The 14,937-nt window shown below is 52.3% G+C and overlaps 1 protein-coding gene and 2 long non-coding RNA genes across 5 annotated transcripts in view; 1 reads left to right on the forward strand and 2 right to left on the reverse strand.

Annotated features, from left to right (window-relative positions):
• Positions 1-760: 760 nt before the first annotated feature.
• On the reverse strand, positions 761-8,230 carry LOC144221015 (uncharacterized). Its single transcript, XR_013331923.1, has 3 exons — positions 8,006-8,230; positions 7,761-7,864; positions 761-1,072 (listed from the first exon to the last, which is right to left on the reverse strand). It is a non-coding gene; the product is annotated as an uncharacterized LOC144221015 (long non-coding RNA).
• Positions 8,231-9,825: 1,595 nt separating this feature from the next.
• The window catches only part of KIFC3 (kinesin family member C3), a 31,838-nt gene continuing 26,726 nt past the window's right edge, over positions 9,826-14,937 (forward strand). For 2 of the 3 annotated variants that reach the window (XM_077751255.1, XM_077751254.1), the window contains exons 1-2: positions 9,826-9,993; positions 12,401-12,543. In XM_077751255.1, the coding sequence (XP_077607381.1) occupies positions 9,855-9,993; positions 12,401-12,543 (282 nt within the window). In that variant the 5' untranslated portion in view covers positions 9,826-9,854. Of the gene's footprint in view, positions 9,994-10,140; positions 10,292-12,400; positions 12,544-14,937 lie in introns of those variants that run through there. The other variant, XM_077751256.1, reaches the window with a different exon arrangement.
• Positions 14,125-14,937, reverse strand: part of LOC144220902 (uncharacterized) — a 4,190-nt gene continuing 3,377 nt past the window's right edge. The window contains exon 2 of the long non-coding RNA XR_013331895.1: positions 14,125-14,495. This is a non-coding gene — a long non-coding RNA (uncharacterized LOC144220902). The remainder of the gene's footprint in view (positions 14,496-14,937) is intronic.

Raw genomic sequence — 14,937 nt, forward strand, 5'->3', positions numbered from 1 at the left:
TGCCGTGATGACTAAGAATCCAGAGCCGTGGGAGTCTGGTTAATCAGCAGCGTCAAAACTTCCTGTGGCTGTTTGCAAACAAGGGCCACCCCCAGGGAGGACCAGAGTCAGGTGCGGGGGGGGTGGGGTGGGTGGGCAGGCCTCGGGGCTGCGCAGAACCTGGGCGAGCCTTGCGGGCAGTGCCAGGAGACAGTCTGGGTGGTCCAGAGCTGTGGCTGCAGAACACATGGCTTGCTGTACCTGGAGGCCGCTCTGTGTCCCCCCTCCTGCCCCACCAGGACTGGAAAGCCGAATGCAGATCCCAGAGCCTCTTGAGGGATTCTCTTTCCAAGAGTGAGTTACTCTAAGAAGCCACAGTGAAGTGCCTGGCTGGTGTCAGAGCAGAGATAACCCTAGTAACACTAAGGGTCACCTGAAGGGAATCTCCCAGGGTTGTGGGATGTCTCAGGACCCACCTGGGCAGGCAGGGAGAGGGTGCTCTGACTCAGTGCTCCCAGCCCCACCCGGCCCAGCCCAGACGGAGACACCGACAAACAAACCAGACACTCCTCCCTCTTGACAGCCATCATTCAGACATCTTTTTATACGCCTCGTGCCGCACAGGGGAACCAGCCGGGGCCGGAATTTCAGATCCATGAGGAAAACTGCAAATTAGCGTAAGAAGTAGTTCTCGTCAAAATTGCTACCGACGAGAGCGTAAAGTGTAAATTTGGTACAGCCCCTTCTGATGGCAATCTGGCAACATGTTTAGAATGTGTAAAAAAAATGCTCAGACTCTTTATTCAGAAAGCATTTATGAAATTAACAACACCCCCTCCCCCTGGGAACGAACAGGCTGCGTGTGGGGAGATGTCAGTAGCAAGGCTGTTGATACAAGTGGACATTTGGCAGCTACTCACATATCTGACCTCACAGGATGGTCAGCTCAGTGGGGGCACAGACATTCAGGGAATATTATGCAGTTATTTAAAATGATTATTCTTTCCAGGTGCCTGGCTGGCTCAATCGGTAGAGCATGTGACTCTTGATCTTGGGGTGGGGAGTTTGAGCCCCACATTGGGTGCAGAGATTCCTTTTAAAAAAGAAAGAAAGAAAAAAGAAAAAGATTATTCTTTCCAGTCTGAGTGCTGGGTGTGTCCCCAGACACTAGGATCCCAAAGCTGAATGGGATCTGGCTTTATCCTCAGTCTGGGGCATGTTGTTCAGAAAAGAGCAGGACATAGTAGAAACAAGTAACTCGGGAAATGCTTATTATACGACTTTAAGTGAGGAAAGGCAAAGTAGAAAATTGTATTCACGCTCTGCCTCCCACTATACGCAAGCTAGTGTTTGTGGATTACCGCCCGCGTGCGAGATGCTGGGCTCATGTTCACTCCTCACTACAATCCACGGGGTTAGGTATCACGGCTACTCCCATTGTCACAGGAAGAAACTGAGGCACAGAAGAAGTGATTGAGCCAGGGTTCAAACCTAGGACCACCCGACCCCTAAACCCAGTTTCAACCATTGTCCTACATTGTCTCCTCTTAATCGAGAAATAATGTTTGCTCAAGGTCAAATACTGAAAAGAAAATCTGGGCCAATAACGATAAGGGTGGTGGGATCTGGGTTTGTTTGTTTTTTCTTTTCTTCCTCTCTTGGTCTCTACCACATTTGTGCAGGGAAAAAAAAATGAAAAAAATGCCAGCCACCTAGAATTTGCAGCAGATGGGTAGAAATGAATGGAGAAGCTGAAAAAAAGTGGGAACGATGTTAATAATGCATGCCTTGGCTTCAAATAAGGAGATAGAATGATTTAGGAGCAAGAAGCGAAGCGTGGTCGGGGGTGGGGGGGAGCGTTTGGGTGAAGAAGCCCAGGCGGCTTCTGGAGGCTTCTGGATCGGCAGGCAGGTTGCGCTGACTCAGGGAGGAGGGGCAGGGGCAGGGCTCATCTCTCATGGCCTTTCTTGCTAAATCTTTTTATTACCTGGTGCATGAGAACATATCTTCTCAGTGTTTGCATTCCTCTCATTTTTTAGACTACAGGAAATGATAACGGAAAAAAAAACCCCTCTGTTTGCTTATCACCCTGGAGTGCCAGGAGAGGTATCTGCCAAATTCTTTCTCAGGTCAGGAAGAGGTTTCAGGTTACCCTCACCTGAGAGCCCAGGGAGGCACGGCTGGGTCCAATCTCCCTGGCAAATGCAGAAAGGTAGTCACTGTCTAGACATTCTGAGGGAAGGTGGTTTTATTGAGGGGAGAGTTGCTTGGTTCCCTGCAGAGACCTTTGTAAATAGGAGAACTGTTTTCCCTGTTAATATAGCTTTTAGAAAGAAGGCACCCTTGGTCAGGAGTTGGGGGCGGTGCACAGAGGGAGCTGGAAGGGAGAGGAGAGAGAGTACCAATTGTTCAAGTGGCTATTGAGCACCTAGTGCCTAGAGTTTAGTGTGTAACAGATGAGAACGACAGGAATTTACAGACCAGCCAAGGGTTGTGCAAGACCCCACCCCTTCATGTCCACTGAGGAGCGTGGCTTCCTGAAAGCCGGCAGGTGTGAGCCAAGAACCAGTGCCCCCTCCCCCCCATCCCCCAATATGCTCAGAGGTTAAGCTACAAAGTCCTGCAGCTGGGAGTCAAGTTCATGCTTGCAGGGCTGGCTCCAGAACCCAGCCTCTTCCTCCATGGGATCTTCCCCAGCTCTTTCCGCGCTGTCCATAACGAACTATTTCAGGAGCGCTGGAACACGTGGATTCAAAACAGTGGCTAATTGAGTCAGGATTACTTAAATATTTGACTCCTAACTCTAGAATGTTGCTCTCCAACTTCAAGAAACTGTTACCCAGAATCGTGCAAGGATATATACTTTTCACAAGCGCAGGGTGCTCCTTATTGACCACATTGAAGTAATTGTTTAAGGATTGATCTATCTCCTTTTGATAAGAATTATCATTAACTTACACAAGAAGAAAGCCTGTTTGCATATGCTTTAATGTACCTGTTCTTCCCCTCTGAATTACATGTTATCTATTTATGTAGTCAATGAAAACACGTGATACCAGGCTCTACTGTAGGGGTTTTCCTTGGATCAAGTCAGGAAAGGGCCTTGCCCTCCAAGAGCAATGTAGACCAAAGAGGCCATTATAATCCAGTGTCGTGGTGTGGTGGGGGGATGGGCAGTCGGGAGATAGAGTTCCTGCGAGGGTCAAAGAGCATGTCCTCTAAGCTTTAAGGACTTGAATAAGCAGAAGTCAGCCAGGTGGGAGTAGGGGGAAAGGAGAGAGGCCCTCGGAGCAGAACAGCATTGCAAAGGCCTGGAGGTGATTGAATCTCAAGGCCAATCATTAAAATTGGAGAATCATGTAAATCTTACGTGGGCTTTACTCTAGGTTGCTGTGAGAACCAGATCAAATCCAATCCATGCTATTCTCCCCTCTTTACTTCCCTCTGGATGGTAGAACTCTGTGCCCGTGGCTACCTCTCAGACAGAGACCTGAGAGAGGAGTTTCAGCCTCTTTGAACACAGAGATGGTGCTGGTGTCCCCTGGCTGGAGGACAGGGTGGATATGAATGTGGTTTCTGCTCCATTCTGCTCACTGCGTCTTGTGTGGCCCTTCCTATATTTCTATATTTCTGTCAGAAGGTGGGCAGAAGGTCAAGGCCAAAGGCTGAACCGAAGAGTCCTGACTCCTGGGTTCAGGACTTCGGCATTGGGATGGCCAGGTTTCTGGCAAATCTCTACCTTCCCTGTGGCCAGGAGAGAGTTTGCGGCCTGCACATCAAACCATCAGCGAAGTTTCTGGAATAGAAATGACCTTGAAGCCATTGGTATCTAGTTCCTGGTGACATTTTATATTTTAAACTAAATTCCAACAATCATAAAGCAATTTCCTTTTACGTTTCAAGTCAGAATTTTGTGAGAACTCCAAAAATGTCTCCATCTAATACCTCAATTTTCTTTTCTTCCTTGGTGCTTTGATCTCCACAAACTCTTGTATCTGATATCTGAAACTCATTACATATGACCGTATTGTTGTGTGTACTATGTATACACACACTATTAGGCTCATATCTCAGCTCTATTACACACTGGGTTTGTGAATGAACTATCGGAGCCTCAGTTTCCTCACCTGAAAACTGGGGATACAGTGGTATCCACCTCCTAGGGTGTTCAGGGTTAAGTGGGATCTTGTTTATAAAGAGCTTAGCCCGGTGCCTGGCACAGTGTTAGCTTTGGATAAATGGTAGCTATTATGTGCATACAAAAAAAAAAAAAAGACTACTAAAATGTTGGCAGCGTTTATCTCTAGGGGGTGGGATTATGGTTACAATGAACACTTATTACTTTTGCAATCAGAGAAAACGAACAATAAATGTTATTATTAATTTTAAAGTCTCTCTTTGGCTTTGTTGGAAGGAACCTGCAGTTAATGTCACCAGCCTGCAAGTTAGACAAGGCCTCCAGTTCCATATGAGGACTTTAAATAACATAGACTGTAGCAATGGGAGATGTTTGGGCAGGATTCTAGAGAAATTCTGCCCTCATCCAACCTTACCCGTCCCCCTGACCACTCTTGTCTGGAGAGCAGGCAAGGGGGTTCAGAGAAGGTAACTCTCCAATTACAGCCTTCTCTCCTATTGGGAGGTTATCTGGGGTTCTTAGTTGGAAATCTGTAACTCTCTGAGGAACCGTTCCGGGAGAGTGACATTTATCCTCTGCTGGGCCTTCACTTGGAAGGCTCAGCTAGAAAATAAAACACACATTTAGCCCACTTCCAGTAGGGGGATTGTGAGTGTCCTGTTCTGGCATCCAGAACAATCCGAGGCCCAGGCCCTTGGCTACGGTTCCGGCTGAGATTCTTGACTGCCCGCCCAGTGTCTAGAGCGGCAGGAGACAGAATTCCCCTTGATCTGCAGGCCCCACTGGGATCCCCTCCTTGCACCTCTTGGGCCACGACCTTCGAAGCGGGAAAGAGCCAAGTGGCCACCCCTTGCCGATTATCTGCAGAACCATCAGCCAGCACTGGGCGGGCTTCTGAGCTTTTCTCTCCTCCTCCTGCACCCTGGAGGGAGAACACTGCCCCAGACTGGGGTAAAATGCCGCCTCTGTTGGGGAGACAAAGAGCACAGTAAGCTCCTCTGGGTCAGCTGTCTCTCCTTGGCTGGCAGGCTCCCTGTGGCTCTTCTGAGACGCAAGGAGGGACTTCTGGGCCTCCCTGGGAGCTGCTGCCTGCTTCAGAGCGGGCATTCTGGACGTGTTTTCACTGGAGCTTAAAGGAATATTTTACCTTAAAACACCTTAAGCCCTGGAAGATGTTAATTTGGGGGTGATGGTGTGGGAGGCAACCAGCCTGTGTATTCCTCCTAGAGCTAGTGAGAGCATGTGTGCATACACGAGTGATAACGTGTGACACGCATGTGTACGTAGGCATGCTAACCCGAGTGTGAGAGAATGTGTATGAAAGCACGGACTCGGGTTTAAAAGGATGTGTATGCTGGGGCGCCTGGGTGGCTCAGTCGGTTAAGCGTCGGACTTCAGCTCAGGTCATGATCTCACGGTTTGTGGGTTCGAGCCCCGCGTCGGGCTCTGTGCTGACAGCCAGCTCAGAGCCTGGAGCCCGTCTTGAGATTCTGTGTCTCCCTCTCTCTCTGACCCTCCCCTGTTTGTCTCTCTCTCTCAGAAATAAATAAAAAAAAAATAAAAAAAAAGATATGTATGCTACAGTGTGAGAGAACACGTGTGAGCAAGAAGGGTACGTGTGCGCTGAGGCACACGCAGACCACTTGTGGGGAAGCATGAGAGTCTGAGCATCACAGCATGACGTGAGTGGGTGTGTAAAGTGGGGAAGCATGTGGAAGTGTACACATGTACCATCTAGAGCGTGTGAAACCGTGTGTGTTAGAATGTCAAGAAAACATGTGCTCGTATGAGAGCTTGTGAAGGACAGGGCGGAAAAGCCTAAGTGTGAATAGTAACGAGTGTGTGTGAAAGTTCCGTACGAGGGTTGGCAGGTGTGCATGTCGGAGTGGAAGTATAAGTGCAAAGGCACGTACGTAGGACTAGCGTGGGGACGTGTGTGCGGACAAGAGCACGTGTGAACGTGTGAAGGCATGTGTGAGGGAGGTGTATACTGGCTTACGAGAGCCCGTACACGAAAGCACGAGCATGTATGACGCTCCGTGTGCACTACCAGCGGGCGTGCGCGCAGGTGTGCACTAACGCGTGCGGGGCGTGGGGTGGCCCCCGGGGCCCGGCGGAACCTCTGGGCGGAGCAGAGAAGCTGTCGCTGTGTGGGCGGCCGCGCATGTTAGCGTGAGCACGCGCGGGAGAGTTAGCGTTAGCGGGAGCGCGCGCGCGCGCCGCCGACCCCCGCCTGGGAAGGAGCCGGTTGCCATGGGAACGCGCCGCGGCCCGAGTTAATCATTTCCTGTGGAAAGTGGGAGGGAGGGGCGGGAGCGGGGCGGGCCGANCCCCCCCCAGGGCATGGGGAGGGCAGGCCAGCCTGAGGTTGGTAGGTGGGCCTGGGCCAGTACCCCCCTGGGCAGCAGGGAATTGAGCCACTGACAGCAGCAGCCTAGGGGATCCCAGTAGGGTGAGCAAGCCAGAAAGAAGCCACCTCCTTCAACCCCCTGTTGTGAGTTAGAGCAGAACTCTGGCGCAGTGAAGGGCCTGGTCCTGGGAGATTTTAAAGCGGAAGCTGTATTTAAATTCTCAAGTACTCCCCCAGTCCCTGACCTATCTGTCTCAAGGTTGTGGGTCAGCTATCCCTGACCTTTCACCTTCCTCCGCCCTGACGCTGGGTGAGCACCTCTCCTTGCCCAGGCACACTCCCCATGCCCTTGACAAAGTAGCCGTCTCCTTGGTCGGGGAGAGTTATTTGCAAGGAATGCAGCCTCAGAATGGGGCCCTGTATTTGCAGTGACTGGACTTTAGGAACATAGGGTGATGAGTTCTGCTGTCCTTATGGAGCCGAGGTTTTGAAGTCCGTGTTGTCATTGAAAACCCAGAATGTGTGACTGTGTGCAGGGGAGGGCCCTGTCCCACCTCCCTGACCTTCTCCCCCAGGGAGACTAAGCCCTCCCCAGCAGCAGTATCTGGGCAGTTGTCAAATCTGTCCCTCAGTCATTGCAATATCCCTGGTCTGGGGGGTGGGGGGCAGCGGGGGCTGCACTCTACTGCCATAGCCTAAACAAAGGGGCAAATCTGGTCGTCTCTCCACGCCAGCCCCTCTGCATTCACTCACCACTGGAGAGGGGGCGAGCACTGCAAAAGATTTTCGGTTCCTTATATATGCCAGTATTGTTCTGAACACTTTATATATGCTTTGTCTCGTTCTTATAACCCTAGAAGGTGGAGTTCTCCCCATTTTCAGATGGAGACCATAAGGCACAGAGAGGGAAAGTAATTCTCCCAAGGTCACGCATCTAGTAAGTGGCAGAGCTGGGTCTGAACCAGCTTTTGGTTGTAGCCACTCCACTACATGTCCCCGTTGCCCCACCCCATGAGTCCTAAATTGGTAGAAGCCCCAGCCTTGGGCTTATTTGAGTCCTGGATACTTTTGACCTTCCCACCCTCTGGCTGCTAAATTCAGCTGCTTTTTCCTCTTCAGGATCTTGCACACACCCTTCCTCTTTCTTCCTGGTATCTTCCTGGCTGCCTCTCTACTTCCCTTCCAGAAAGCCGCAGAAATATTGTCTCCTCCTGTCCCCACCCCTCAGACTTAGACATCTCCTTAAAAGTCTTCTCCCCCGCCCATGGAATTGACCTTCAGTGCCCATCTCACCTTTCCAGCAGCTTGGCATGCACGTGAAGCCCGTCTCTCTCCCTCCTTGCCCATTGCAGCTGGTCCTCGGGGTTGGTTGTGTGCACAGCTCCATGCCAAGGAACCTGGAGCAAAGGACATCTGGCTATTCCCCCGGTCCCTTCCACTCCACACTGGTCCACCTCCATTTCCTCAGTGGGAGCTGGTACACATATTTGGATTAGTGTCTGCCCTGTCCTTTGGCCCACAGTCCAGTAACACTGTACCCAGGAGCCTCTCCCAAGTTGTCTTCCTCAGTCCAGGCGCCTGGCATTCTTCCAGAGCCCCGCGCTGTGACCTTCGGTCACCAGATCTTCTGCCACTCATCCCTGCACTCTTACTTCTTTCGCCCCTGCGTGCTTCAGCTGTCCCTGGCCCCGCTCACCCAGCATGCTCAGACCCCTCCTGTTCTAAACACCACATCCTCTGAATTCAGCCTCTCCTGCACACCCTAGCCAGACTTCCCCAGAGAAGGAAGTGGCGGCTTCCTTCAGCCCTGCCCACCTCTTGGGCCTTCCCAGGCCCGCCCTCTGCCCTGCTCCATGGATACGCTCCTCAGGGAGCCCCAGCGGCTTTCTTCCAGCTTGACCTCTCTGTGGTGTCACTCACTGGGAACCGACCGTCTCCTTCCCACTCACCATCCAGTCACGTCTGAGGACTCTGCACCTGCCTGGTGCTGTTGCCACCTTTGCCCTTCCTTCTCCGGTTTTCCTTACCACCCACAGTGAGCTTTGTCCTTGGTTTCTTCTAGTACCACCTTGAGTGATTGTGTCCTCGCCTGTGGCATTGGGACCCTCAGTAGCCTCTCACCTCTGGGTCTCCTTGTTTTCTTCCAAGGTGCAATCTGAGCTTTTGTCTGCATTTATTTCAGGGCATTCACCCATCAAGTCGTTGCCCTGAGCGTGGTGTGGATGTTGCTACAGCTCCAGGCTGGGTGATACGGGGGTGCACAGATGGCCGTGCTGTGGGCCCCACCCCGGGGAGCCATCGAGGGTCAGGGGAGTGGACATCCATCAAACAGATAATCTTTACTGTCTGGTAGAAAGTGGTCTGTGGCCCAGGTAGTGCCATTAGGAAGTATTTGGGTGCCTGAAACTCCATTTTAAATCCAAAAGCAAATTCCACACCACCTCTCTGGGCTGATTTGGCTTCTTCTGTTAATGGCATCACTGTCTAAGTCTGGAACTGTAGCTCGGTACTTTAAATGCCCTTACAGCTGCTTTGCACATGATAGGTGCTCAATAAAGACTTGTGCCGTGAATGCTTAAAGTCGGTCTTCTGTTATCTGCTCAGTTTCTGAGGGACCTCTGAGGCTTTCTATCCAGACCAGTGCTCCCCACCCCCATCCCCGCTCTCCCATACCACCTGGTGCTTCCCTGCATTCCTGTTCTGATCGCAAAGGTTTGTGGAAGTGCTTACCTCCCTCCTGACAGGGAGCTTTGAGGCCCCATCTCTCCTGATCAAAGAGGACCCCTGGTAGGTGGCTGACACACAGCAGGCACCAGATAAATAATTATTAAATGAAGAAGGAATGAATCTTTGTCTCTTACTGCCTGCCAAGTTGTAGGCACGGAGTGAAACCTAGTTGAATACATGAATGAGTGGACTTTAAGAGAATTTGTTATATCTAAGCTTAGCTTGTTACTGGCCACAGTCATTTCCCTTCCGATTAGATTTATGGAGGTGCTGTTGACTTTTGCTCCCTCTCTGTGGGGCTGTGACCTGGTGCAGAGGCTGCCACACTTCCAGTGGAGGGGCTGAGATGTGAGGTCTCCACAGTGCCGCAGACACACCTGATGGGCTCCTCACCCACTTCTGAGCCTCCCTACTTGGGAAAAAAAAGCACCCTGAAATGGTGCCGGGCTCTGTTTTATCCCTTAAGCCCCCGGGGATCTTTGAGGTGGGACGGGGGGTTTGGAATTGGAGTTGGGGCTGCCCTTCTGGGTGACAGGTGACCCCATTGCGGATGGCGGGCTCCGATCTGCCCCCGGGTGCCGGCCGGCCGGCTCAGTCTCGCCTCCCCCGTTCTGTCCGCAGGCTGCCCGGCGCCCCGAGGAGGCCGCTGAGCCCCGGGCCATGGTCCCGTCTCGCCGGCCGTGGAACCTGGGAGCCACGCCCTCGCTGCGCGGCCTGTGGAGAGTGGGCCGGGCCGGGGAGCCAGAGCTGGGGANCGCCCGCCCTTTCCCACACACCGGCCCGGGGAGGTTGAGAACTGGTGAGTCCGCATTTTTAAAATGCCTCTTTATTTCCCTTCCTTCCTCCAGATAGCAGAGATGAGGCCGGGCTTTCTCGCAAGTTCCTAGGCTCAGTCAGAGCTGTCAGGTAATTACAGGGTGCCTGGGAGCCCCCGGGCCGNACTTCAACGCGGTCGCTGGAGCCGGGGGACAACGCCGCCCGAACCACGCGATCTCCGGCCAGCCGGGTCGGGGCGCTGCGCTGGCGGCCCGTCCTTGGTCCTTGGCCGAGCGCTCGCGGTCTCGCTCCGGTTTCTGCCCGCGGCTGGGGTAAACAAGGTAGGTGAAGTGGCAGCCCGGTGCCCGGCGCGGCGCTGACACCTGATCGGCCGGCCGGTCCGCGGGGGGACGCGAGGAGCGGACCGAAGCTGTGCGGGAGCGTGGCCCCGAGGAGTTTGGGTGCCATCCGGGGCAGATCCTGTAGGGGCCCCGACAGCAGGCGGGCAGTGAAGGAGTTTTTGAGTCTGGGCCCCCGCTGCCCCCTGGGGGAGTGTCACCACCAGCTCTCTTTTCTGGGTCATGTCCCCTGGTGCCTCACACGCCAATAAGTGAGCTGCACCTCTGATTTCTGATGCGGGCTGGATCACCGGGTCTGGGAGGCTGCCTCATGACGGCCTCCCGAGCTGAGCTTGGGCAAGTCTCCATGGAAGTGTGGAGGGACAGAGGGGTCTTCAGTCAAGGTGTCTTCGGAGGCTTGCTCTCTGTTGTTCCTGACCCACAGATGAAGGAGGTTAGATTACCAGCCTGTCTGAACTAGTAGAGCCCCTCTGGGCCATCAGATCCAAGCCTTCTGATGTACAGAAGGGGAAGCTGAGGCTCAGAGAGGGCACACAGCAAATTCCTGTTCAGTTCCCTCTCTCCCCCCACGTTTGTGCCACGGGTGGCGGCCAGAGTGATACTCTCCAAAGTCTCTCTGTAGGGACAGTGAAGCTGGGGATGGCCCCGGGGGTATCTGGGAAAAGCTTAAACTTTTGGGGTCAGATAGCCTGAATTGTCTAGAAGGGAATGAAGATGGTCTGTATTCCACAAGGTTGTCTAAGGATTACAAATATAATATGAATGAGTATTGCTTTTCTGTAAACAAAAAAAAAAGAAAAGAGAAAAAGAAAAGAGCAAAAAGAAAACAAAACACATGTTCCCTTAGAACACTAAAAAAAAAAACCCTCGAGAAATCAAGAACACAGAAACACACAGAAAAAGTATAAAAAATAAAATAAAAAGTACTTATAAGGTCCTTAGTGAACATTTTATATAGTTCCTTCCAAGCTTGTGTATGTGCGCATGCATGCATATTGGTCTAATAAGTGAGTGTTAAGAAGACTTAGCCACTTTGAAAATTTAAGACAAAGGTCAAATGAAATCCTGAGTGTGAACTGCTAAGCAGAGTGCCTGCCACTGAGTAGGGCTCCAGCCAGCTAGGTCACCCCTGCCCACTCCAGCCCCTCTGTCCCCACCCCCACTCTTATCACCACCTTCAGAGGGATAGGCAAACAGGGTGGGTTAGCACATGGGATTGGACTCCTGGCTCAGTGTGACCCTGGGCACGTCCTAACGGCCTGCATTTGTGGCCGCTTTCTGTGTACCTGGCACAGTGTGAGCACTTTATGTGTGTCATTCCATTTAGCCCTTGCCACAGGACTATGAGCTTGCTTCCTTATCCCCATATTCTTGACAAAGAAATTGAGGATTAGAAAGGGCATTAAGGTCTCGAAAGCGCTTGGCCCAGGATGTTACCACACCCGGGTGTGCTGGCTCTGCAGCTTGCCACCTCCCCCGTCCCGTCCCAGCTCACAGGTAGTGGTGGGGGGCTGAGGTGGGGTGCACGGGACACCTCTAGCACAGTCAGCTCTCTCCGCGTCGGCGAGGGGGGCAGCATGTCAGAGGCTCAAGGGGATGTGCTTTAGCTGGTCCTGAAGATGCTTTTGGAGGCTGCAGGGACCGGGCCACCCAGTGTGGGGCTGGTCTTTGTGAAGGCAGGGGAGAAATTGCCACCTAGAGGCAGCCTTGGTAATAAAGCCACAGCCCTGGGGTGCACCTCCTGTGAAGGTTGGCACAGCCAGGTTGGCATCGGTTTCCCTTTGCTGCTCTCTGTAGAGAGTGTTCATGAGCAAGTGCCAGCCCCCAAATCCACTGCGGACGGTGGGGAGCACCCCTCCTGCCCCAGAGGCCTTGGGCGCCTTCCCGAAGAGAAGCTTGGGGTGGCTTTTGGGAAGAAAGGAGCACAGCCCCTGCCTGGTGCCAGGCCTTCCCTCTGAGCAGGTCAGGCGTGTGAGGGCCAGCCCACAGCGTAGGGGAGCAGAGCTCAGCCGCGGCCCTGGCCAGTGGTCCTGGCCAACAGTCTTCAGCCAGCGGCCTAGCATCTTACCTGTACTCTCTGTCCCGGGACAGGCCGTGGAAAAGATACCCCAGTCAGCGGTGACGAGGACTCCGGCGCCCGAAGTGCAGCTCGCCCGGCCCTAGCTCAGTGCCGGGCCCTCAGCGTGGACTGGGCCGGCCCCGGGAGCCCCCACAGGCTCTACCTGACCGTGCAGGTAAGCACCGGGGCCTTCGGGAAGGCGAGGGCCTGCGCCAGGCTGCTGTGTCTTTGCCCTTTGAGCTCCCAGCAGCAGGGGCCCCAACAGAGAGCAGGGGCTCTCTGGGGAAGCGAGCACTGAGAGAGCGAGCCAGGGACCTGCCTTGTGCCTCTTTGCTAAGCTCCTCACAGTGCACGGAGCACGGATGGAGCAATTTGCTTTATTAGGTTATCTTGGGGAAAATCGCAGAGCAGATGACAGAAACTTTTCAGCCACACCCTGGCTGAGACGTTAAAGTGAGAACTGTGGGCCTTTGCTGAGAAACTATTAGGAAAACAGGCAGGTTTGGGGGTAGCTGTTAATTCCCACTCAAGCATGTTTGTCCGTGGGGCAATACTTGTATTTCCTATTTAACATGAGACTCCAAAGCTAGACAGAGGACTTTGCCAAAACTTGGGCTCTTTTCTCTCTCAAGTCTCCAAGTGACTTTCAAAAGACAAATTTCATATATATATGTATGTATATATGTATGTATTTGTATATTTGGTTTTAGAGCTAATACATAATGATAATAAGAATAGCTGCTGTTTATTGAACACTGATTTTGTACCTGGCACTGGTACCATGTATTATATACCTCACATCAGTGTTCATGATGCTCATAACAACCTCAAGACACAGTTAGTGTTTTATCGGACTTGTGTAGATGAAGTAATGGAGGCCCAGAGAGGTTAAGTAACGCTACTGGTCACACAGCAAGCCGGGATCTGAATAGCTAAGCATGACGAGCTCAGTAACATATGGTGTAAAGAATTCACACAGTGATATAACATCTAGAAACTGAGTGTTTATTCTAGTCCTATATCTTTTGAGAAATCCAATCTTAAGGGTTTGGTGTTTATGTATCTTTCCTATATAACCACTTAATTATATTTATACAATTTCATTATTTATTTTTTTCAAATTATTCTGTGACTAGCTCTTTCAACAGAAAATGTTGGTGATTTCTTCATGCATGTCAATATACAGAGAACTACCCCATTCTTTTAAGCTGCTTCATAATAGTGCACTTCAGGGTTTACCATAAGTTGTCTAACTGGGGCTCTGTATTATTTCTGGTTTCAGTGAGCTCCTTGCATATCGATACATTCTCGCAAGCTTTGAATAATTTAAGGACGGCATGGGCGCTGCACTTTTTAAAGGAATGCAGATACTTAGGAAGTGCCTCCTCTGTGCCAGGTGCTGTGCTAGGTGCTGGCCCAAAACCCAGCGGAGAAAGAGACCTGACAGCCTGGCAGACGCGCCACAGAATAATCAAGTGTATGAATGCAACCTGGACACGGANGGGCTGCAGAGCTCCCTGCCCAAAAAAGATGGCAAACGAGAGCGCTCGCTTTGAAGGGACATGGGCACGTGGGGGCAGGATGTAGTGCAGGGGAACCCAGGTGCCCTTTCAGGGCATCTCCTCCCTCATAGGTGATGTGTGGCCCCGAGTCCTGATCTGAATGTGGCCCAGTGCTTGTTGTGGCTTCAGTTCAGGAGCATTCTTGGGCTTCAGGGCTTTTCTCGGCCCTTCGTGTGTGGTTCATCTGCAAACTGAACTGAACAGTCTCTCTTTTATCTTAAGGGTCTGTAAGAAAAGCAGATCTGGTGTGGGAACAGTTAAAGAAACCAGAGAACCCTTTTTTTTCCCCCGCTCTGACTTGAGCCATTGGTAGTTAAAACGGGAGGTGGTCAGAAACTTGGCTGCCTGGAGTTGGGCGGTGGCTCTGTTCTTGACTTTTGATTACGGGGTGTTGGGTTGTGGTTGTTGCTGAGTCCTGGGGTCAGCAGATCTGCTGAGAATCTGTTGAGAAGCTCCTGTCAGCAACCGGTTTCCATGTTGGTGTCCTCTGGGCCCCCACGAAGCTCTATCGTGTTTGTAGTTGCGTCGAGGTCAGCGATGTGGGGCTGAAGGAGGGAGCCAGGCCCTGTGGGGTGAGCAGGTAGGCTTAGTGAACCTCCCCCCTGCCCAGCCTGTCAAGCAGTTAAAACCTGAGATGCTCCCTCTGGAGGCGATGCAGAAATCCCCAACCCCCCTGGGGGCCCGGCTGCCCTTCCTGCAGCTTGGCCGACAGGCCAAAAATAGTGTGACCTTTGCTCTGGTCGGCAACTGGAAACTTCCAGCTGCTGCCATCGCCGCCACCGCTGACAAGCCCGCTCGTGATGGTGTGGCAGTTGGTCAAAGGGTGGGGACAAAATAAAGTCGGGGGGGGGGATTTTCCTCCATACGAGAGATTGTGCTCACCCCCTCCCTTCTCAAGTAGAGTGTGAGGTAGAGAGAGAGGGAGTCAGAGGTGGTGGACGAGGCTGCCGATGTTGCTCTTTTCTTCCTTTCCATTCTGTTTATTGGATCTGGGGTTACAAAAGTTA

Source organism: Crocuta crocuta, unplaced genomic scaffold (genome assembly GCF_008692635.1).
Source record: "Crocuta crocuta isolate KB4526 unplaced genomic scaffold, BGI_CrCroc_1.0 scaffold124, whole genome shotgun sequence".
In the NCBI taxonomy this organism is placed as follows: Eukaryota; Metazoa; Chordata; class Mammalia; order Carnivora; family Hyaenidae; genus Crocuta; species Crocuta crocuta.